We start from the raw sequence: 23,188 nt of genomic DNA, 5'->3' as shown, positions 1-23,188 counted from the left end.
CACATTTGTCAAGCGGCCACATGTGATTCCCTACACGTTTGCTAAATATTACTGCCTGAATTCACCTTTAAAGAGCAGGATGCTCGCTTTGGTTGACTGGTCCTCCAGTCTTTTCTGGTATAAGTGGTGTTTTCTCCCACTCCTCCCTTCAGGTTTATGTACAGCTATGCAAGTCCATCATGAATGAGGAATCTGTGGGAGGAGGGGTGAACAAATTACTTATCTCTATTTTTTTTAAAAATTTGCATTTGGCTGAAATTATTTCAACCTTTCACAAGGAAGGATCACAATTGCATAACTACATAAGTACAAATCTCATGTGATCTAAAAAGAAAAACAGTATAAATGAAAAAAAAATGCAAGAGTACATCAAAACATTCAAAAATAACAATTTCACTGTTTTCCACAAATTCATACGTTTAAAATTAAAATGTTTTAAAATCCTAAAACAGCTAATGCAATGTAGGTAGGGTAACCACCTAATAAACGCTGTCACAGACTCACAATCCACTTTCTCTGGATTATTAACCAATTTACTAAAATGTAAAATATGTTGTAGAACCACGATGGGCAATGTATGATGATGTTTCAATGTTTCCTCCAGACTCACATCACCACAATATCTACAAAAGGGTGTCCTGTCAAAGGTTCGACACCAAAATGATCGAATGACCAAAGGGTCGAGTCAATTTGACAGAAAACAAAAAGGTTGAATTTACGAACATTTGACCTAGAACCCTACAAAAAGCCTGGCCATGGGAATTATCTTTCTCCTTAATAAAATAGCTCTAGTAGGTAAAATATCCGCTCTTAATCGTATAATCTCTATATAACAATTGGGAAAAATATATAGATAAAAGGGGCCAGATTACCTCGCATTTTATATTTAAATTGGAGGTATGAGAGTGAACGATAAGCATTGTCAGGGAGAATTCTCATTTATGGCTAGTTTCCCTTACCTAGTGAGTCCCTCAGCAGCTTTGCTGGATTTCTGGGGTTTATTTTTTCCACCTGGTAAGAGTGTGAGCCTTTTTTCCCATTCTTAGAGTGTATTTTATGTGTGTGTGTTGTACTTTTTGTGCTCATGTGCTATGGAGTGTCACCAACTTCCTAGGCATAATCTTTTTACTTGTGTGTCACACAGCACCTTTAATGCCCTGACACAGGGATGTCTTTTAGACTTCCCTTGTGAACTCCATTTCTGGGGATGACTACTGTCCCCCATAAACATGTAAAGTCACCATTGGCTTTACTAGTCCTTTTTAAATACAGATCCAATACAAACCATCTTACGATGGAGTACTGGAAGGGAATATCTTTCCCCTGTCCTTCTGTAACTCAAGGGGCACTTTGTGTCCCCCTTCCCGACTCGACATGGCTGGTGGCAGTGGTAACTACCATTTTTCCACGGATTCCTGTGTTGGTGTTCTGGCTGTGGTGACAGACGTGAACATAAAACCTGCTACCCCATATCGTTTTTATCGTGGGTCCTAGCGTGGTTTTTCGCCATTTCGTGTTGGAAAGGTCGGTCTTGTTTGCTTTTCGCACCAAACCAGGTTTGGTTTCCTTGTTCTCCGTCCTTTAGTGGGCTTCTGCAAAGAAGCCCTCGTTTTGCGTCTGGGTGTCTAGGTGGGCTAAATGTGAGGGAGGGGTTTAGTAACCCCCCTGCAAAGGGTCTCCTTGGAGACCCAAGTCGCACTTTGTGTCGATTGGCTGAGGTGGTTGTCCGGGCTGCACAGCCCCCCTGCTGTGTGATTGACAGCCAGGCTGTGTGAATGGGGGATTTTGGCAATAAAGGCAGGACTCTTGGCCTGGAAGTCAGAGTTGCCACTGGAACTACAAGAACCGAAGAGAAGTTGAGAAGAAGACGGCTGCTGCAACTCCCGGATCCCGGTGAAGCCCTGCTGCAGTCCTGAGTTATCTACCCTTCAATGACAGAGAAGATCCAGTCTGGAGTCTTCTTCCCTTGAGCCTGGTGGGATCAACCAGCTCACCTCCTACAGTCAGAGAATCCTCTTCTGGGTCGAAATCGCTGCACTGAGCTGTAGTGGTCCGGATAGCCATCAGAAGAGTCCTCTCCTGTTTTTAAGGAGCACACCTTTTATTCATCGTTGCTTTGCTGCTGTTGGCCTCATCCCTGGGTAGTGCAGATTGTTCCACACATCCTCCTTCTTGTCCCCACGACTGACGCTTCAGGAAATGTGAGTCTGCAGGAACTACCAGGAACAACTGCCGTAGCACCAGCTTTCTTCATCCGAATAAGGTACTGTGTCCATTTGGTCGTTCTCTCCGTCCGACCTTGAGGAAACGGGGTGAACCCTTTTCCTTTCCGAAGGCTTATCCTTTCTTCCTTCCGTCTTATAACTTTTGCTTCCCTTTGACAATATCCAGTACTGCTGGCAACGTTGATCTTGAATTATTCTAACCCGGTGATCCTCGACAACAGAGCCCCTGCTCCATTTGGCACTGGCGCAGGCCTATTTACTTTTATCTGCCTCTTAGAACACGTCCTCTGATTCTATCGCCTTGACGAAAGTATTGCCTATGATTTTTATCCACTATTCCCTTGTTTCAATTCTATGTGCTAAGTGTGTTTGACTTCGGGTGCTTTTCTTCCCACGGGTACGCTTTATTTTCGGAAGACCGAACTGTCATTACTGTCAAAAAGTGATTGCGTATTAACCCACGGAAGCGTCTTGGTTTCGAAACACTGGTCTGTCAAATCTTACTTACCTTGATTTGACCTGAACAAGAGGAATTGGTTGTGTGTAGTATATTTAGAGTGTGGTTTTATTTAATAGAAGTGAAGTGTTTTGTGAACAGATGGTTTAATAATAATGTACTTTTTTAACCAGAAACCTTGAGTCAGTGTTTGTTTGAGTCACAGTAATTGTAGTCCTTTGTGTAATCCCTAGTACTGCTCATTTTCTCTTGAGATAAGTCTGGCTGCTAAGCCATCGCTGTTAGGCAGAATCCTATGTAGTGCCCTTAGGGACCACTACACCCGATTAAGACTACAGGTGGCAATACATGTTTTACCTTTGGTACAAGCCCGTACTACTAAGTTATAGTGGTAGCAGTAGCAGAGCAGCATGGCTTATCTCAAGAGTATATGAGCAGTAACAGAGATTACACAAAGGGACCACAATTACTTTGACTCAAGCAAACACTGACTCAAGGTTTCAGGTAAAAGATATAAGTACATTTATTTTTTAAACCATCAGTTATAAACACAACACCTCTATTAAACTTTACACAAAACCATATGTTAAATATTCTACAACTAACCAATTCACTTGTACAGTAAGTCTCAAGGTAAGTACCCTGTGTTTGAATGAACCGATGTTATGAACAAAACACGATACCGCGGATACAGTTGCGATCACTTTTTGACAGTTCGGTCTACTAAATAGACGCGTATCCGTGACATGAAATGCTACCGGGGCAAAAACACACTTAGTTCCTGAGATACCCAGAGGGAGTTGGAGGCAAAAATCACAGGCAATATTTAGGTTAGGCAGACCGTATCGAGAAACACTCCGAAACAGGAGTTCAAAAGTCAAAGGGTCGGAGCCAGGTTTATGTGACACCGGAGACCTGTGCCGAAGATCACACCGTTAGACAGTTCACGATTCAGTGTAGCCAAAAAGTACTTGGATATTGGCAAATGTTCGGAAGCAAAAGTTATGAGGAGGGAAGACGAGGACGAGCCTTGAAGATGAAGAAAAAGGGGTTCACCCAGTTTCCGCGAGTAGAACACAGTACCTTATTCCAACGATGTAGCTGGTGCCCTGGCAGTTGTTCCTGTTGGTTTCCCGCAGACCCACGATTCCTGGAGCTTCGTTGTGAAGGAGGATGTCGAAAGGGGGTCTGCACCACACAGGGATGAAGCCGGCAGCAGCGACAAGCAAAAAAAGGTGTGCTCATTAAAAACAGGAGAGGCTCAGCAGGTGGCTATCCAGACCACTACAGCAGTGTGCAGCGATTTCGACCACGGCGGAGATCTCTGGCTGAAGAAGATGAGCTGGTTATCCCCACCAGGCTCAAGGGAAGAAGACTCCGGACTGGATCTTCTCTTAGTCGTTGAAGGGAACATAGCTCAGGACTGCAGCAGGCTTCACCGGGACTGGGTAGTTGCAGCAGCCGTCATTCTTTCCGCTTCTCTTCAGTTCCTTGTAGTTCCAGAGGCGACTCCTGACTTCTAGCCCAAGAGACCTGCCTTTTATGCGCAAAACCCCCATTCACACAGTCGGGCTGTCAATCACTCAGCAGGGGGTTGTCCAGCCGGGACAACCACCTCAGCCAATCATGGCAAAGTGCGACTTGGGTTTCCTAGGATCCCCTGTGCAGGGGGTGACTACACCCCTTCCTCACATTGTCTACCTAGACACCCAGGCGCCAAGAGGAGGGCTTCTCTGCAGAAGCCCGCCAAAAGACAAAAGTAAAACACAAGAAGGACTTCAACAAAAAGAAATGGCGAATAAACCCAACCGGAGCCAAAAAAAAGATTTGGTGAAGCGGGTTTATGTTCGAGGCTAATATAATACACTCTTACCAGGTGGAAAAAATAAGCTCCAGAAATCCAGCAAAGCTGCTGAGGGGCTCGCTAGGTGAGGGAAATTAGCCCTAGAAGGAGAATTCTCCCTAACAATCGCTACCACTTTACTGTGTAGTACAGGCTTGTACCAAAGGTGAAATTGTACTATCACTTGTAGTCTTAATTATATGTAGTGTTCCCTAAGTGTACTGCATATGATTCTGCTTAACAAGCATGAAGAGAATGTAATGTAGAAATCCAATCTTATTTATAAATTGCCAGTTTGACTCGGGTAGGATTCTCGATAAGATCACCAGATCTCAAGCCGACCTCAGAAAAAATGGCAGTGCATTTCTCTACAAAACAATTAATCCTCTGCACTTTTCACAAGAGTAAAACCATTCTGCAAATGGGGTAATGCTATTCAGCCCTGACCAAGAGAGATCTTAAACCTTGCACATAGCGAATTGCGATGACTGGAATAGAGTCTCAAAACCATTTGCTATATAAAAACCTCACACAAATCTCAAAACCCCAGGGCCCAAAATTGCATTACCTCAATCCTAGAGTTAATTTTAGGGACTACTTTTCCCTCAGAGAATGTAATTAATGGCAAGACTGAGAATCTGCCATATTTGGAATTAATCCTAATCATCTACACGGCCCGGGCGATGGATGTATGCCTAAATAAATCGGCAATATCAGATTTACAAGATTTGTTTAAGATAGGGAAACACAGATATCAAGCTGTTGACATTCTTCAAGGAAACCTTAATATCCATTTAAAGGAGAGTACCTTTTTTCAACTTGGTGAATTGGATAAATCTTACTTTCGGTGGGATTGATTTTTTAATAATTGTCTGCGTGAAAGGAGTACAATTATTTAAAGCCTGCTGCAAACCGGCAGTGGTACAATCCAATAAAAGAAAATCAGCATAAGCCATGCATGGAAATCAAAATCTGCCAATTTCCGGAGATGAAAATAATCTTTCTCTGGATACTCATAACTCCCACACATGCGGATTAAATAGACTAGGCGCCAAAGAGCACCCCTGTCGTAGGCCGGAGCGGGTGATAATTCTCCTAGACAATTGAGCTTCTGGGTCCAATCGGACCTAGATATTGGAGTTTTTGTGCAATCTGATAAGCTGCAACAAACCCGCAGGAATACCCCCCCTATCAAGCTTTTTTCCATAAGAGACCACGGTTCACCAGGTCAAATGCAGAAGAAAGGTCAAAAGAGGCTGTAAAAATAGGGGTATATTTTGTATCCCAACTCAAGTCCTGGCAACACTTGAGCAAAAAACCATTACGAGACGTACCATGTTGATTACTTACCTATTTGTAAATGTTCTTTCTGATGATTAGTCCTTCCTCCAACAGATTTCTCATCACCCTCCTAACCACCTCACCTGGCAGATACACCTAATCTGTTCAGTATCCAGTAATATGGTCGCCGCAAAATAGCAGTTTTTACAAAAGAAATCGTGGCAAAAAGACTGTGATGTGACCCGGTAAAAGTGTTTCCATTATGCCACACAAGTGGAGCAGTGGTTGGGGGGGGTGTCCCTTGCATGCATTACATGGATTGCAGGGGCCACACCACAGCCTTTTTGCAGCGATTTCTTTTAGAACTGCCATTACCACTGCAACTTTATTACATGGAACCATCATTTCTGCTACTGAATGCTATGGAAAATTGTGCTATGGAGGTGATGTGGTGCAGCGACTTGATATATACTGGCCCTGATTTCATTGATTGAAGAGTATAGTAACAAAGATGGCAAAAAAGTGTACTGCTCTTATGTTAATTTATGTGAAGCTTTTGACCTTATATACTTAACTACTGGAATGCAATGCTCCCAGAGCTCAGGACTGACCCCTCACTTTGGTCATTCCGAAAAAAAACTCAAAACTTGGCTCTTCAATCAAGACCTCATAAATAACCACTAATTACACTACCATCCGCAGTCGGCCCCACTAGATGCTGCAAGCTGCCCAAAGGGACCCAGAGTCTACCCCACCTTACAATTGTCAGTACATAATTACCCTTCTGCTGCTGGACCAAGACACTCACTTTTATGCATGTAATTTGTTTCACCTGCACCTTGCCTTAGAATAAGCCCTAAGCAACTGGATGTAACCAAAACCTCAAACTCAGTTTGATCTAGCTTGAAGATATCCGGAGGCAACCAAATTCCTATGTACCAGATTAGACTAAACAAAGTATGCACTAGATTATGACTTTGAAAGTAACTGGATGTAACCAACTCCTTAAGCACATACGTAAGCTGTAAGTATGTACAATAACATGACTAAGTCGAAAGTAACTGGATGCAACCGAATCCCTAAACATATACATATGAGTGAGCTTGAAAGTAACTGGATGTAACCAATTTCACGATGCACAAGACCGTATTTATACCTGTTTGTAACCATATTCTTAAGCACAAGCACCCAGATGCCCCAGGGTTAGGTGCGCTATATAAATGTAATAAATAAATATCAAGGCCATTACTTTGGGGAAAACTTGAGCACTGGGGAATTTACCCCACTTTATTATATACAACAGTTGTACACGAACACCTCAATTACAATCAGATTGAATTCTCTAGGTCCTCATACCAATTATCAAACAAATCAGGTCCTGAAACAAGGCTGTGTTCTGGGTCCTATATTATACAATCTCTACACTGCTGACCTAGAGCACGAACTGCAACAAGCCCAACATTTTCCACCTAAGATAAATGGTGAACAAATTTTGTGTCTATTGTACACTGATGACATAATATTATTCGATCAGACTCTGATCGTACTACAGAGAACAATAGATGCACTAGTAGCATATGCAAAAAGTACCACATGATCATTTATACTTCTAAAACCATGTGCCTGAGCAGAAGCACCTCAGAGAAAAATCTTTTTGTATGGAAACTGCAACATACTGCCCTAGAACGTACAAGGGTTTTCACGTATTTAGGCTTCTTTGTGTTAATAAAACCTCCACCATCGTATTAAGCTGAGGTCGCTATGGAAAAAACATGGAACAACTGGTTAGTCTTGAAAAACTATATTGCATCAGTATAATTTCTACCATTTTATACGCGCTTGACTCGTTACCTACCACTCATGTTTGTTGGTTAGACAAACTTGAAGGTAAATTCGTACAGTGATAAACCTACCCAACTCGGTGCCGGTAGAGGCGCTCAGATTAGAATTTGGTCTGCCTTCATTAGTGTCAATATGGAATGTTCGGAAAATACTGCTACATGCTAAACCTTTGAAAAAAAAGCCTTCCCTTAAACGATTTAATGCACCTTTTTGGCAAATTGATGACAAAGTAGAAAACAATTTTATAACAAAAAAATGCTCGACAAAGGCATATTTAGGACTTCTTAACATCGGTCCTGATATTTTCAAATCCAAACCCAGTTACGAGACGATAATAAAAAACAAATCAAAATTGTGGGATACAGCCAACAATTTAGACAGGCTGCATTTGAGGAAAAGATGCAGATAATACTTGTATCAAAGTTTCCCTTTTTACACACCTAATAGCTACCTGACAAAACCATATGCCATCGAGTGAAAACATTTCATACTGTCATTACGGTTAAATTTACTCCCCACAAAAGAACTTTTGGGCATATGGCAAACCATTCCATTAACAGAAAGCTAATGCCATCTTTGCCACAAGGAAGTCGCGTCCGCTTGACATACATTAACGGCTTGCCCAGAGATGGTAACTTGTTATATATGAAAGGCTACTGTGGATACGTCGCAAATGCCCAAAGTATTTCATACGACCAATTTTGGTCAACACTAATTGGGGTGCACTCGATAGTAATCACTGCAGCAGCCTTTGCAGTTTGGAAAGAGGCCTTGAGGCGATTCGATAAAATGATATAGGTACACTAAATATTGAACAAACCAGTGTATGTTTTGTTTTCTATGCAATGTAAATAGCTTTTGTGTTTTCTTCTTTTTATCATACATTTTTTACATATATATTTTTAACTTGTATGGAGATTCAGATGAAATGAGTTTTATCCTTCTGTCAAATGTTTTGTTTTCTATTCATGACATTTCGTTTTTTCTGTTGTTTCACTGATTGATTGATGTGCTTAATGTTTTGAAAATAAACCAAATGCACAATTTCAAAAAAATGTGATTTCTTTACTCTGACTGGGACTAGTATAATCGATCCCAGAATGATTATCCTTCACTCGTCTTGCTTCAAGTTCACAGTCTCCTTACTTTGACTGGGACGAGTAGGATTAGTGCTATAATGATTCTTACTTCCCCGCCTCGGTTTCCCGTTTTCCTCGTTACCTGGGACTTCAGCGGAAATGTCCTCAGGGCTTCTTGTGGCTCAGGGTTGATTCTCTGTACTGTCTGGTTTCTCTCTTACTCGTTTTCTTTCTCATGCCGTTGTCAAGGATTGTCATAAGTTACTTCCCGTACCATTCTGGTTTGCCTGCAGGATGGTTAGTGTTGTTTGGGGGGGCTCCTGGTCCACCACAAGTCTTTTCGTGGTCACGCCACCACGTTCGGTCTCTCTCTCGTTGCTCTGTGACACTCTGTGTCCATCTGCTTCTTTGGTTTTCGTCCAGGTAAGACCCTGCGCATCTATCTCGGCTTTGCGTTCCCTGTTGGAGCCAGGATGCTGCGCATCCAGCTCTCGCTCTCTCTTCTCCAGGTAAGACTCTGCATGTCTGATTCCTCTCCCCTCTTCCAAGTAAGACAATGCACGTCTGCTTCTACCGCTCTTTCCCAAGTAAGAGGCAGTGCGTCTGCTTCTTCCTCAGTAACCAGCAACAGGCCGGTTTTGTAACTCGCTGGCTTTTTAAATTTTTTTCATTATTTAAAGTGGCTCATGTTGGTTATACATATTGACAACTTTTAACCACCCTGGTCCATAATGTATAAGAGATAAAAGATAAAAAGAAAACATCTAGCATCATATACATGAAACATTTCACAGTTTAAGAAGAGAGTATCTGGCAGGATCTTCAATTACTCTTCCAACTTTTTTTTGTTTACCATTAGAAATTTGACCAAAGCCAAGGTTATTGAAGTCTTTTCTCCTGAAAGCAGAATTTTCCACCAGTCCTCTCCAGTTCCCTGGCGTATTTGATTATCACTTCCCACATTGACTTCCTTCTTTGCTGTTCCAAGGCTTGACAGTCCATTACCAGATGTTATATGGATTCCTGTGAGTCTTCGGCATGGCACAATCTGCAGATCAATATATTACCGTCTGATTTTCCCCAATTCCTTGTCTCCTTGGTTTGAAATAAATTCAGACGGAAGCGAAAAAAATTATCCCATAAAAACCAATTTGGGAAAACTTGCAGGTACCTTGGTAAGGTGTTTAATTTGCGGCTATCCTCCAGTGGTTTCCCATGCATTCTGTATTTCTGTCTTTCAGCTTGTGTTTTAATCCAATCCAATGCCCTGGTTAAACAGTTTCTTCTTAGTTTTATCTGGGTTATTGATCAGGGATTGGGGTGATTCCTCCATACTGGTGAACAGTATTTGGCATTTTCCTTCCCATTTTATCATTTTAACCCTCCTCTCACCTCCTCTTGAATGCATTTTCTGTAAAAGGCCAATACTTTGCATTCAGCTATTGCCCTTAGGGAGGTAAGACCTAGTTCCATCCTCAGTGCTTGTATTAGGGTGCTTCTCAGACGGTTCAGTGCTCTTTTCCAAAAGGCTCCTTCTATTTTTGCCCAATTCAAAGGATTGAATCGAAGGGAGCCTTCTTCTCCATAAATTAGAATTGCTGACACTTTTGACTGGTAGAATCTGTCAATGGGATCATTGAATAGCCACCATATTTTTTAAGTAACACCTTACCTTGTCCTGCTAGATGCTGTGCTTTCCTTATAAGAGACTGGTATCTCGGTGCTTCGATGGAGCTAGTGTTTAAACATACTCCCAAATAGGTAAGGGAGGCAACCACCGGTATGTTTGTTCCTTTAAGGTTCCATGCATAGTGTTTTTGCTTAAGCTTTCCTTGTCGACATCCTAAAGGAAGAATAAATGATTTCTTCGGGTTGATGATCAGCCCATTGTTTTCGATATAAGTCTATTAAGCAGCCAATTGTCTCTGCAACCCAACCGGGGTTTGGTCCATAAGAACCACGTTGTCAGCGTAAAGAAGTCTCCCTACTTCCATGTTGGCTATTTTTGGAGGAAAGCAGATCATGCTGTGTCGATGTTGGATATAAAGAGTTTGAAGAGCTCTGGGGCCAAAGGGCACCCCTGCTTCAAGCCCTTATTTGTGGCTATTGCTTTTGTTAGAAGCCCCGCTCCATTCAATCTTACTTTTATCGATGTCTCACTGTGCAGATCTTTAATTGGGGCCAACAAGCAGCAAGGACATCTCCACTGATGTAATTTTGACCATAGTGTCGGGCGACTAACTAGATCAAACGCTTGCGTTGGGTCTATAAACGCAATGTAGATTTTCTTGTCTTTGTTGTTTTCAATGCAGGCTTTTAGCAAGTTTATTATAAAGATGTTAATACTTGTGCCCATACCTCTTTCGAATCCAGACTGCCAAATATCCTTGTGGCCTGAAGCCGTCGCCCAACTTCTTAAGGGCTTCATTATTAGAGAAGCAAACATTTTTCCAGGAATATCTAACAGGGCTATTGGGCGATAGTTCACAGGATCTGCCCTTGCCCCCTTCTTTTGGATAGGGATAATAGACTCCTTCCATGATATCGGGATCTTCCAGGATTTGATTATATATCTAAACAAGATAGACAGATTTGTCACCTATTGGTCTATGTCTTGTTTTAGAATTACATTGGTTAGACCATCAGGCCCCAGAGCTCTTGAATTTGAAGATATAAAAATGATTTCTGCAATTGCACTGGGATCACTTTCAATCAACTCCCACTTTGGGCTTGATGGAGAATTCGCCCGGACCTTCTTCGAATCGACCTCACAAAATGAGCCAAAATAATTTATCCAAGTTGTTGCTGGAATTGGGTTTAGCATTACCGATTCCCGTGGAGTGTCCTGCTGATTTATTATTCTCCACATCTCCGCCGTGTTTTTATTGCTAAGCAAAGATAGCATTTTCTCTGCATCATTCCACAGCAGTGGTTTTTTATAGCGACGTAGCCAGTTGTGGTAGTGTTGTCGAATCTAGCCAGTTGTGGTAGTGTTGTCGAATCTTTTTCCGAAGAGTCTCTGCAACTAACAAGCTATCATTTCTGAGCAAAGCAATCTTTTTTCTCATGTTTTTCTTCTCTTTTACAATAGTTCTGTCGTAAGCATGCTGATGTGGAAGTGGGGTTTTAATACAATGGGTCCGATTTTAAACTCGAACAGATTAAATGGGCCCAAATATTTTATGGGTCTCAATTCTCCATCCACTTGGGAATAATCAATGGCCGTTCTCAGTTGGTTAGTTAGTGGCACTATGTTTTGCAGAGCGATTTTAACTCTGTTCCTCCCCATGGTTAATTTTACATCTGTGTGGTAAAAAGAACCCTGTTTTAAATGAACAGGGATCAATTTTGCTGACAGTAGTTTATGATTGCTCTTGTCCATGTGCTCCACTGTTAACCTATTTGCCCCATCCACCATCTCTCCTGAGATGCAGATGTAATCAAGCACCTGACCCCCACTGTTCCCCTTTCTTGTGATCTTCGCCGTAATATCACCAGTAGTATATTGCCACATCTAGTGGTTCAATTGTTTCCCTCCACATGACTCCCCTTTTTTCTGCTGCCGTAACTTTAATTGGGTAATGTAAAGTTGGGGCTCCAAGGTTATCCTCACATACTGCGTTCAGATCACCACAGATCACATACCAGGGATCATTCCATTTAAACCTACATTTCTCAATCCAATTAGCCACTTGAGTTGGAAAATTCATACTTGCTATACTTGCAGGATTCCAGTACCAATTAAACAAGATGACAATTTTCCCCTCTCTCTGATTTTTGCCGTTCTATTTTCCCCACCACTATTTGGATAAGCGGGGACGGCAACAATTCTTCCAATACCGTAAATTGAAGTTCATTTTTTATCAGTATAAGTAAGACCAGACATGGGCCGGCCTTTCTCTCCTTTGGTCGCCGGATTGAGATGCGACGAGTAGCCATCTATCAGAGGCAATACTCCTAACCAGGTTTCCTGAAAAAAGAATGTCGTGGTCTTTAATTTTGGCGTCCCCTTTGGTCAGCAGATGTTTAAAACTCACTGTAAGGGGTTTCAGGTCACTAAGTTGTTGATTCTATGGCTTATTGATTTTATCTGTTCATCAGCCATTTCTAGTTTTCTTCAGATCCATGTACTCTCCCTCTCTTCTTTTCGTAAAGTTGTTCTATCGTGATAATTTCTCCTGTTGTAAAGACTCCGTCTGTGGCTAGTCCTATTGTCCCTATTAGTCTCTCTCCTCAGGGAACTTGATTTTTTTGTCCCTCTATCTACTCAACAAACTTTGGGTACGAAGCCTGTCTCGCGACCGCCCTCGGTTGTCCCCTCCTCTTGCTGATCTCTGGGGTCTCCAATCATCTTGTTTTGTAGGGGGGTATCTTTGCTGATCTTAATGATTTTTTGTTCTGTCAAATCAAACCCCAACAGTCTCAATAGAAGCGCTTCATGTCTTAAGAGTTGTTTTATAAGGGGTGTAGTGGGATAGATTATCCGTTCGCTCATCGTCCACAAACTCCACTATAGCCAGATCGGATGACAGCGGTCGTAGTGACTGGACATGATGTAATAATCTTAAGACGTTCGCCCTGTTTAGGATTAGCCCATCTGATTCCAGGGTCATCCTTTCTAAAAGGAGTCTTTCTTGGTAGCCCCAAGTTCTGTTTGCCTCGGATCCTCCTCGATTTTTCCTTTGCGTGGAGTCCTTTGAATTCAATCTCTCCTCTCTTCTAACCAAGGGGCACAGTAGTTTTAGAGGCAAGATTCTGTTGCGTCTATCTGCTTCAGTTTAGTTATTGCCACTTCTCTCCTGGGTGTGAATGGGCTCGCACATCTTGGCTGAAGCCGGGCTTAGAATTCCAAGGTGATCCTTTTCCTTCAGTATTTCTAATGGAATTATTGTTGTCCTGCTCTAATTTGACGTCTTGCCGGGCTTTGCTTGCTAGCCAATTATCTTTTGGTTTTTCTATTTGTAAACAAATGGGATCTTTGAGGCCCTCTAGCCCCTCATAGTTTTATCCAATGCTTCTTCCTCACTATGTTCTTCATCATTTTCTTGGTCTCCATCCGTAGCGTAATCTGAAATTGAATAGGTTGAAATATCCATCAGATCTATTGCGGGGCTACTGGCTTCTCCTGTAATTTCCCTCGTTTTTTCTTGCTACCCATCTTGATGTTGGTTTATGCCCAAAAAACCTGTCTGCGAAAGTTTGATGATCTTCTCTGGGGTGGGTATGATATTCTTAGGTGGAACTGAGATGTTATTAATACATTTTTTAACTACCATCCCTCTTTGCTTAGCCAGTATTTTCTGGTTCTTTGATTTCTGAGTTGCCTGCAATTTCCCCTTTTTTTCTTGGGGCAGCAAACCTTTCTTCCTTGGGGCTGATTTGGGTTTCCCCCTGTCATTCTGCGTCGTTGCCTGTTGTCTACATTGACCTTTCATAAAGATTGGATACAGTTGTTTCGGCAGAATATGTGATTTCTTTTTTTTTCCTGATCCAATTGCTTCTCTCCCCCTGCACAGACCTGTAAGCCTTTCTGCATACTGATGTTTTTTCCCCAAGGTTATATTAGATGTCAACTCAGGGTTTTGATTGTGCACTTTTGGTCGCTCTTCCTCTCTTGGTGACATTAGAGTGGATTGTTTGGGGCAACCTGTTTCATTTTCTTCTCCCCCCACTATCACTAGCGGCTTGAGTTCTTCTTCTTCAAGTGGATCATTTATTCCCTCAGTTCTTTTTTCGTTGAGGGTCTTCATTTCCTTGAAGTCAAAGGTCCTTGACATTCACCGCTTTTCCTTCTCCTTAATCAAGGGATCTAAAATCGTGTGAAGTAACCCTGTGATACTTGAATCCATATCTTTTTGGATGGCTGTAATAAATGCTTCCAAGAATATCATTTTAGATGTTAGCATGGCCAAAATTGTCGTTTGGTCCTTCAGTTGCTCTCCTACTTGCTCGTAGAGCTTCATGAAAGGGGCCATGATGGCTGTCAGTGTCCTTATTGTTGAAAGATCTTCGTCTGTTTATGGGTTTTCCTGATTTTTATTCACCTTGTACTCATTGTTTGCCTCTTGAGTTGTTTGAAAACTACCTTGACCCCCACTTTGTCAGATGATGATGATTTATCTAACACCAATTTGTTGGTGGGTTTGAGCCCCCCTGATCTCACTTTGCTCAGAGGCGGCCGAGATATGTCTTGAATACACTGGTTGATTTCTTGGAAAGGGGGGATTATTCAAATCCAAAGTGTCTACATCCCCTAAATCATAGCTTTGAAACTGTTGGGTATTTGAGGTAATTGAGGCAGTCATAAAGTAGGGCGTGGTTGAGGACTCTTTCCAACGTTGATGCAGATTCCAGAAAAAGCTGATCTGGAATCTCTGCTCCCAAATTACCTCTAAATCATACCACGCCCTGCCTGGGTGGTGCCGAATTTGGGTAGCTGAAATAATTCCTGGTTGTTAGGTCAAACTTGGCCAAGCCTCTTGGTTTCCAAATGTTTCTATCGGGATGTTGATACGGGACAGCTACATGTTTTCTAGTTTCCATGGACCAATGTTTAGGAGGATAGGGGCTTCCCCCCCTCCTTGTAATACATAATGGCCGCAAAGCTCATTTGTCAGATCTCCCCTCTTAGTTGGGGGCCACACGCACGATGACCTTCCCCTCTCCCCCATCTCCTTTTGCCAACTGATAATCCCTGCAAGGGAGCAATGCAGTAGGGCTCTGTGCGGCGTTCTGCTGAGGTGCCTTTTTGTTATCACCTTCCCCCTCACACAACATACCCCCGTCTCCTCTCACCAACTGATTCTCCCCACAAGGGAACAGTACAGTGGGACTCTATGTGGGGTTCTGTTGAGGTACCTTGCTATTAATGCTATTAGTGCCCCCCTCTCCACTATCTGCTGATTCCATACATTTCTCCAAAGCAGTTTGGAACTCGCCTTGTGGCATACTCAATTTTGGCGGCGTCAGGACTAATGAGGATTCCTGAGGGGGATTTTCTATTGTCCTCAACCTTTCATCAGACCACTCAATGGTCATCTTACAATTCGCAGATTTAGCTGTTCCTGTTAGCTCAATCACGTCAGGAACCAACTCCGCTGGCTGAAACCCTGAGGGTTCCACCATGTGAGATGCCGTGGTTGCTACAATAACTATGTTAATGTTATGAACAGGGCATGGTAGAAACTTGGTCAGGTCACTCACCGCTTCCATTGCCTCCATGATGTCGTTTGCATTTGAGCTGCAAGCCAACCCAACCCAAGGCTCAGGCAGGGCGGGTGAGGAAAGACGCCTACTGACAGGGGCACCGGCACAGGAAATCTATCTACTTTTATTTAGTGTTACATATGTCTAGTTCAGCTATCTCCTCATTGATTTGATGTTTTGAGTCTGCAAGTCTAAATTAGTTTGTAAATACACATGCTTGCAAATGGAACTGAGAGTTTATTTTGTTTTCTTACATCATGATCTGCAGGTGTTTCTTGGCCATCATCCATCACTCTTTAAGGAAGCGACGCACCTTTTTGCAGATTTCAGTAAACTAAAACCAGATGATGCAAGGGTAAATGTGGCAGAGGCTGCAGCTCAGGGGGTAAACTGCTTGAAACCAGAATATATTGCTGAGTATCTTATGCAGGTATGTATGTGAAGTGTATACAAGAACATAGCACAGTAACATACTGAAAAAAGTAGTTTTTCTTAACCACATGCTGAAGTTCACATTTAACTCTGGGAATGTACCAATTTAGGCAATATATACATCTGCACATTTGCTTTATACATTTATCTCTGTGAGTACAAAGCAATTCACTTTGTTGGTGGTTTTTTTTCATTTTAAGATCAACCTTTTGTAGCTGACATACATTGCAGATTACCATCTTATTTATTTGTATGAATCTCTTGGAAGTGGAATTGCTAGTGAATTAAATGACACAAAATACACACATGAAGGTGTCCACTTTTAACTTCTAAACTTAGAAGGACCTCCTTAATTTTAGATTAGGCAGCTGTCTCTTTCCAAACTGACTGATATTCTGAGTGCTGTGGTGGGGGTTGGGGGAGCCCATAGACCTGCACATACAGCTTTGAAAGGCGAGAAGCAGGGGATCCATGAATTTGAACACTGACACCAATATCCTGGCAAAGCACATTGGGCTGTCAATTTCCTATTTAAGTAAATACTGATGGAACTAGTGGTGGCTTAGTCACTCTAACAGATTGTGCACATAAATCATATCCTCAACCCATATCCATCAGACGTTTGCCACACAAATGGTCTACTGGAAATCCTTTTTGGGTTTGGGTGCCATTTTTGTGCTTTTGTTCCTACCAGTTTGTCTCTCGTTCGGACCAGGTGGTTTGTTACCTGTTAATCTACCTTTAAATATACATATTGTGAAAAATTGCCCATAATCTCAAAAGATTAAAGTGAATTACCTAAAAACTAGCATTTCATTGACATTCAACCTCCAATATGTAGCCGCTTCAGAGAGTGGCTTCCACAAGAGTAAACAAGAAATTCCAGGATGGCCAATCTGGTTCATGTCACCTGAACTTCCCCTTTCATGTGACAGAGACCAGAAAGCAGAGCATGATAGGAAAAGTGGTGGGGCTATAAAAATACAAGAGCCAATGCAATTTAAAACAAAGGGTAGAAAGCCTCCCTACAATCAGGGCTCAAGATTAGGTGTGAAAGTAGATCGGTGTTGCTGAAGGGAGGGGGGGGATCATTTGTCTTCTGAAGCTGTAAAAGATGCATCAAGCCCGATTCTCTGGTCTGACCACTTGGTGGACCCATTCCTTATTCCTACTAACCCACCTGTTCTACTCCCGAACTAAGAAAACCTCTGAAACACAGCTGGAATAGTGTAGCTAAGGAAGACATCATTAAAAATATTCAGGATAAAATGTAATACTAGCCACCAAGTGGACTTTTCTTTTTTAACCCAGATATTTTCTTCAGTGGCTGACTCCTTGGCCCTACTAAAATTAGGAAGGGATGCTGATTGAACCTCCAAACCCTGGTATGATGATAACGGCTGCAGAGAGCACATAACGCTGCAGTGAGACTGGGTGTGGGGGCTAAGAAATCGGACCATATTTCGGGGTTCCGACACTCACTGCATTGGTTGTCGGTGAGGGACAGAATAGATTTTAAAGTACTATGCCTTGTTTTTAAATGTTTAAATGATCTGGCCCCGCAATATTTGGCAGACAAACTTCAACTGCATAGTCCAGCTTGAACACTCCGGTCTGAGGAGAAAAAGTATCCCTTTATCTTCCTGTGTGCTCAGAGGTGACCAGAGCTTTGCGGTCTATGGAACTAGAGTCTGTAATAGACTGCCACTAAAAACTTGGGCCGCTAAATCATTGAGTCTTTTCCAAAAAGCAGTAAAGACTTATTTTATTAAATGAACATTGAGCCAACCAGGGACTTCTGACCTTATCAGTTTCCATGGGTTGCCTGTTCATGCAAATACAAAACCTTTCTATTCTCTCTTTATGAATTGATATAACATCTGCGCCCAAATAGGTTTGTCCTTCTCGCGCTATACAAATAAATCAAATCAAACTTGAAAGTATTGCATTTAAACTAACGCCAGCCTGAGCATAAATGGCAGAGGTCGTATCTACCGGCAGACAGGATCAGCTTTGCACAAAGCTCCAAAACTTGCCATCGGGTGATTCGCCTTGCTAAAGCCACTTTCTACACCCAAAAAGTGGAGTGCCCTGAACCAGCCCAAGGAGCTCTTTGACTTGGTATGCTTGCTTTCGGCAAACATCGATATTCGTGCTGACATAACCCCCCCACTCAGTCTCTCTGACGTTTTTTTTTTTTTTAAGTCAGTGATCTACAAGACCATATCCGTCTGACTAACCTGAATATTGATCCTTCAGACGAGTCGTTTCCTCCTGTGTCCCCTCGCCCCCCTGTCGAGCTGAGGTCTACTTTCCCTTCTCCTGTGATGACATTCTCAGAGTCACTAAACGGCTCAAATCTGCATTGCCTTTAGATGCAATTACTTTGGGGGTCAGTCAGGATATCATGCTGCAAGTCGCACAGTGCTCAGGCAGTCAATCTCTCTTGTTCACTGGGAGTGATTCCGTTAGAACTGACATAATACCTTGTCGTTCCACTCTTGAAAAAGTCCTCACTTGACTCCACCACCCTTGCTAACTTCTGCCCCATCTCACTTCTCCCATTCTTTATGAAACTACGTGAATCTTTAATCTTCCCTTTGCTTACCTCTTTTCTGGAACACTCTGAATTTCTTGATCCTTTCTAGTCTGGCTTCCGTCCTGGTCGAGGTATAGAAAGTGTACTTGTCTCAGCACTAGGTGACCTCACTTGACTGGCAGACCATCGTGGGGTGGGGACCCTGATTCTTTTAGACGTATCAGCGGCCTTCGACACAATGGACCACACTGTGTTGCTTAATTGTCTTACCCTGGCCGGCCTTTCGGGACAGGTCCTTTCCTGGTTTGCATCCTTGTTGACAGGCAGTAGCCAGACGTTAGCGCCATCTTCTTTTTCTTCTTCTCCTATTCTGCTTTACTGTGGGGTTCCACAGGCGTCCACCCCTGTTGAACATTTATATTCTGCCTCTTGTCTTGGTAATCCACTCCCACAGTTTACGCTGCTACCCCTATGGTAATGACATACAAATCATCATCCAACTGGATTTGGCCTGGCCAGACACAGCGTCTCAGCTTATGGGTTGCCTGGCGGTTGTGGGCAGGTGACTGGGCAGTAACTGGTTGAAGTCAAATGGAGACAAGGCTGAGGTACTGGTGGTCAACCCCCCCTCACGGCCCTCGTTGTGGAGGAACACAGTACCTTTAAAGTTGAGGAAGCTCTAGCGGTGGCAGTTGTTCCTGGCAGAGGGTGCAGTTCTTGGTTTCGACCAGGGGAAGAGAAGATCTCGTCGAGGAGGAAACTTGGAGTCGTTGCACTGCCTAGGGAAGAGACCAGCTGCGGAGTTCGTCGGTTAAAAGGTGCGTTCCTGTTATTCGCGGTCACAGTGGTGAAGCTTGGCTATCTGGCCGGCGAGGTGCTTGGCACGGGCGATTCGTCCAAGAGACGTCCTGGAAGGCGAAATGGCGAACTGGTTGATCCCACCAGCTCAGAGGAAGAAGACTCTTTCAGCAGAAGATCTTCTCTCGTCGTCGGGAAAGTGGGGAGGTCGTTGCAGCATGGCTCCACCGGTGGTGTCGTCGTTGCAGATGGCTCAGCTTCTCCCCTCTTCGGATTTCTTAGGTCCTGTGGCGACGTCTGAAGTTCCAGTCCCAAAAGCCCTGCTTTTATGCAGAAAAACCCCCATTCAACAGCCTAGCTGTCACTCATACATGCTAAGTGGTGAGCCGGGGGGCTCACCACTGGGCCAATCAGAACCGAGTGTGACTTGGGTTGCTAAGGCAACGCAGTCCAGGGTGCCAATTCCCCCACCGCCACATCCTGTGGAACCCAGACAGAATGGCACCAGTTGGAGGGCTTCTGTGGAGAGACCCGCCAAAAAATTGGAACAAAGGGCCTGACCTTGGTTGGAGTTAGAGACGGACACAAACGCCATTTTGGAAAAGAGTTCTGGCGAAAAGACCCAACCGGTGATTTTATATTAAATAAACCCGCGGTATCTTTAACATTGCACCAAAAAGTGGTGCGTTTAAAACCAATGGGAAAATCCCATAGGAAATATTCCGGTGGAATATTTTGCGTGGTAACGACTACCACCAGCCAGAAACTCGACAAGGGGGGGGCGGGACAGTGCCCCCTTGGAAACAGATCTAGGGGCAATCTAATTAACCACTTCCAGTACTTCCACAATATGTTGGTTTGTTCTGGTTCTGTTCACAATTTTGGACTAGTAAAGCCAATGGTGACTTTACATGCCCTGGGAGACAGTAGTCAGTCCCAGGGTATGAAGTCTGTTTGGGGGTCACTATGACACCCCTGTGTTACTACACTGAGGGTGCTATGTAACACATACACTAAAACAGATGATACCCTATGGAGTAAAAAGACCCCATAGCCCATAAGCACACAACAAGTCAAAGAAATACCTCAAATCATGCCTAAGAGTGGGAGAAAAAGAGTCTCACTCTTAGCAGGAGAAAAAACAAACCCCAAAAATCCAGCAAAACTGCTGTGTGACTCACTAGGTTTGGGAAATTAGCCTTATAAGAGAATTCTCCCTAACACCTACGAACTTGGTTACTTGGCCGCATCATTTGTGAACACCAAACATATTGCGCTGACGATTGGTGGAAACTCATGTTTGAGGGGTCAGATCTGGAGCCTGACTAGCCAAAAGACACTTCTAATGGACTCCTTTCTCCCACGGATTACTCATCTATGATATCTATCTCCCAGCGCAGATGCTCTTTGAAAACCATTCCACCAACAGGTGGCGCAGCGTGGCTCTGTGACTGTTACGCCCGACGCCACTATGCGCCTCGCGCCGGACATGACGTCATGGGCAGTATAAATAGAGGCAGCATGTACCGTGGCCTTCAGTTCCTTTTTTCCATGCAAGCTGTTGGCTTTAGGAACACCGCTCTTTAAAACCTGTTTGTTTTCTCAAATGAGTCACTTCTTGTCCTTAGTTATTCAACGTAATGTCAAATCCAGCGGTTTAAAACCCTGTGTGGATTATGGGTATCTGTTACACTCACCTGACTCCCAGGGAGGCGCTGGCCTGGTTCGCGCTGCTGTGACCTCTTCTAAGGTGATGCGCAGGGTTCGGAAGACGGACTGGACCGGGCCCCCAATTCTGGCTTGCCTGGCTCGCAGAAGTATCCTTCTGTAGGCAAAAATAGGGGATTAACTGTCTGCGGGGTAATGCAATCGGCCTCCCACTTTCCCCTCTCACCCTCCTCGAAACCCTTCTGTGATTTCTCGTAGCGTCTCACCTTAGGGTCTGGAAGGACGAGCTCTCCATCCTGCTTCTGATGCAGGGGCGCGTTGGTATCCAGTTACTTCACTGGATTTTCGGATTGGTGAGAACCAAACTTGCTTGGCTTCCAGGTAAGTTTTTTGATAAGAGGTTCCCCTTGTGTCCATGCATTAATGTACTAATGCTAGTGTCTTTTTCCCCATAGGGGCCGGGGTACGGAATGCCGGGGAACAGGCACCGACCCGAGATGAGAGGTGAAATCCTTGTAGAAATCAGGTAAATCTTTAATGAGCGTTTTTTGGCAATGTCTTTTCATTCGTTCATTAACGCTGATGTCTCTTTTTCCCCTTAGGGGCCGGGGTCCGGAAATGCCAGGATGCGGCGCTGACCCGAAATGAAGAGGGAATGAATCAACAGGTAAGTCTTAACATGGAGATTTAGCTTTCCTTATTCCCTTCTCTCTCTCACCTTTTGTTCTGATCTTTTTTCTCCCTAGGCGCTGGGGCGTGACTGCGAATCCGGATGATCGCTGCTGAACATGGAGGCGCCCTGTAAAGGTGAGTGGAATGCGGCGCTGCAGCGATCGACGCAATGAGCTTTTAAATTAAAGTCTTCCTTTTCAGGATTGTCGGCGAGATGTCTCCGGGATGCGGATTTAGCAGGTAAGGACTTTTCCTTCTTCTGTTCTCTTCTTCTCTTCCTTTGCAGGTGATCCAGGATGCTGGCAGGCGTGGCAGAAGTCAGGATGCAGGAGCAGACACGGTGAGCGTCCAGCTGCTAGATGCAGAACAACGCGAAGCACGTGTGGCTGTTCGGGTGGGGTTTAAATAGCCTTGGAAGAAGTTCCAGGTATGTATCCTTCCTCCAATCAGGTATGTATCCTTCCCCGACCACGCCCGGATGGTAAATTAGTCCCACAGGTAAAGTAGTTCCTTTCAGGCCTCAAGGAGGCCGGGATCCTGCAGCATGGTCTGCATCAGGTAAGTGCACCCAAGCACTCCCATAATGAGCCTGGCGCCTATGGCGCTAGGACTGATGTCTTTTATGAGCCTAGCGCCATAGGCGCCAGGACACTGTCCAAAGGGCCCCTATATGGGGTTGCTGGGTCCTTCCTTGGGGACTGGATGTCCGCTTTCGGGGACGCAGGGCTTGAACCGGCTCCCCGGGAGCGGGCATCATGACAGTATCACATGTCCGTTTCGGATCCACAGCGCATTAGTCTTTACTGTCTCGGTGAGGGCCGCGGCACACAGGGTTGCGCGTCATGTCAACCGATGCAAACGAGGACGCTTCGTGAACGAGAAGCTGAACTTTTTACCTTCCTCCACAAGGTGAGAGGTGTCGAACTGACCCGCTTGAGGTCGCCACGCCTTGACCGTGGCACCCAGGAACAGTCCCCAGTCCATAAGGACAAGAAAAAGAAGAAACACTGCGATCTCCTGGTGGTTCTTTGAAGCACCATTGTTTCTTGAAGTCAAAGAAGAGCCAGCACTTGAGAGATGCCGCAGAGGAAGGGGCTCCACAGGTATCTTTTCCCACCCAGTCTTCTCCTGAGGAATGGGAGGCAT

The 23,188-nt window shown here is 43.9% G+C and overlaps 1 protein-coding gene across 2 annotated transcripts in view; it reads left to right on the top strand.

Moving 5' to 3' along the window:
- The window catches only part of TOPBP1 (DNA topoisomerase II binding protein 1), a 1,370,800-nt gene that overhangs the window by 1,325,085 nt on the left and 22,527 nt on the right, over positions 1–23,188 (top strand). For both annotated transcript variants that reach the window (XM_069648712.1, XM_069648711.1), the window contains exon 27: positions 16,202–16,363. In XM_069648712.1, coding sequence (XP_069504813.1) covers positions 16,202–16,363 — 162 coding nt within the window. The remainder of the gene's footprint in view (positions 1–16,201; positions 16,364–23,188) is intronic.

This window comes from Ambystoma mexicanum, chromosome 2q (genome assembly GCF_040938575.1).
Source record: "Ambystoma mexicanum isolate Mex_15411 chromosome 2q, UKY_AmexF1_1, whole genome shotgun sequence".
In the NCBI taxonomy this organism is placed as follows: domain Eukaryota; kingdom Metazoa; phylum Chordata; class Amphibia; order Caudata; family Ambystomatidae; genus Ambystoma; species Ambystoma mexicanum.
The sequence above is the reverse complement of the archived record's forward strand: the minus strand, read 5'-3'. Positions and strand labels throughout refer to the sequence as shown.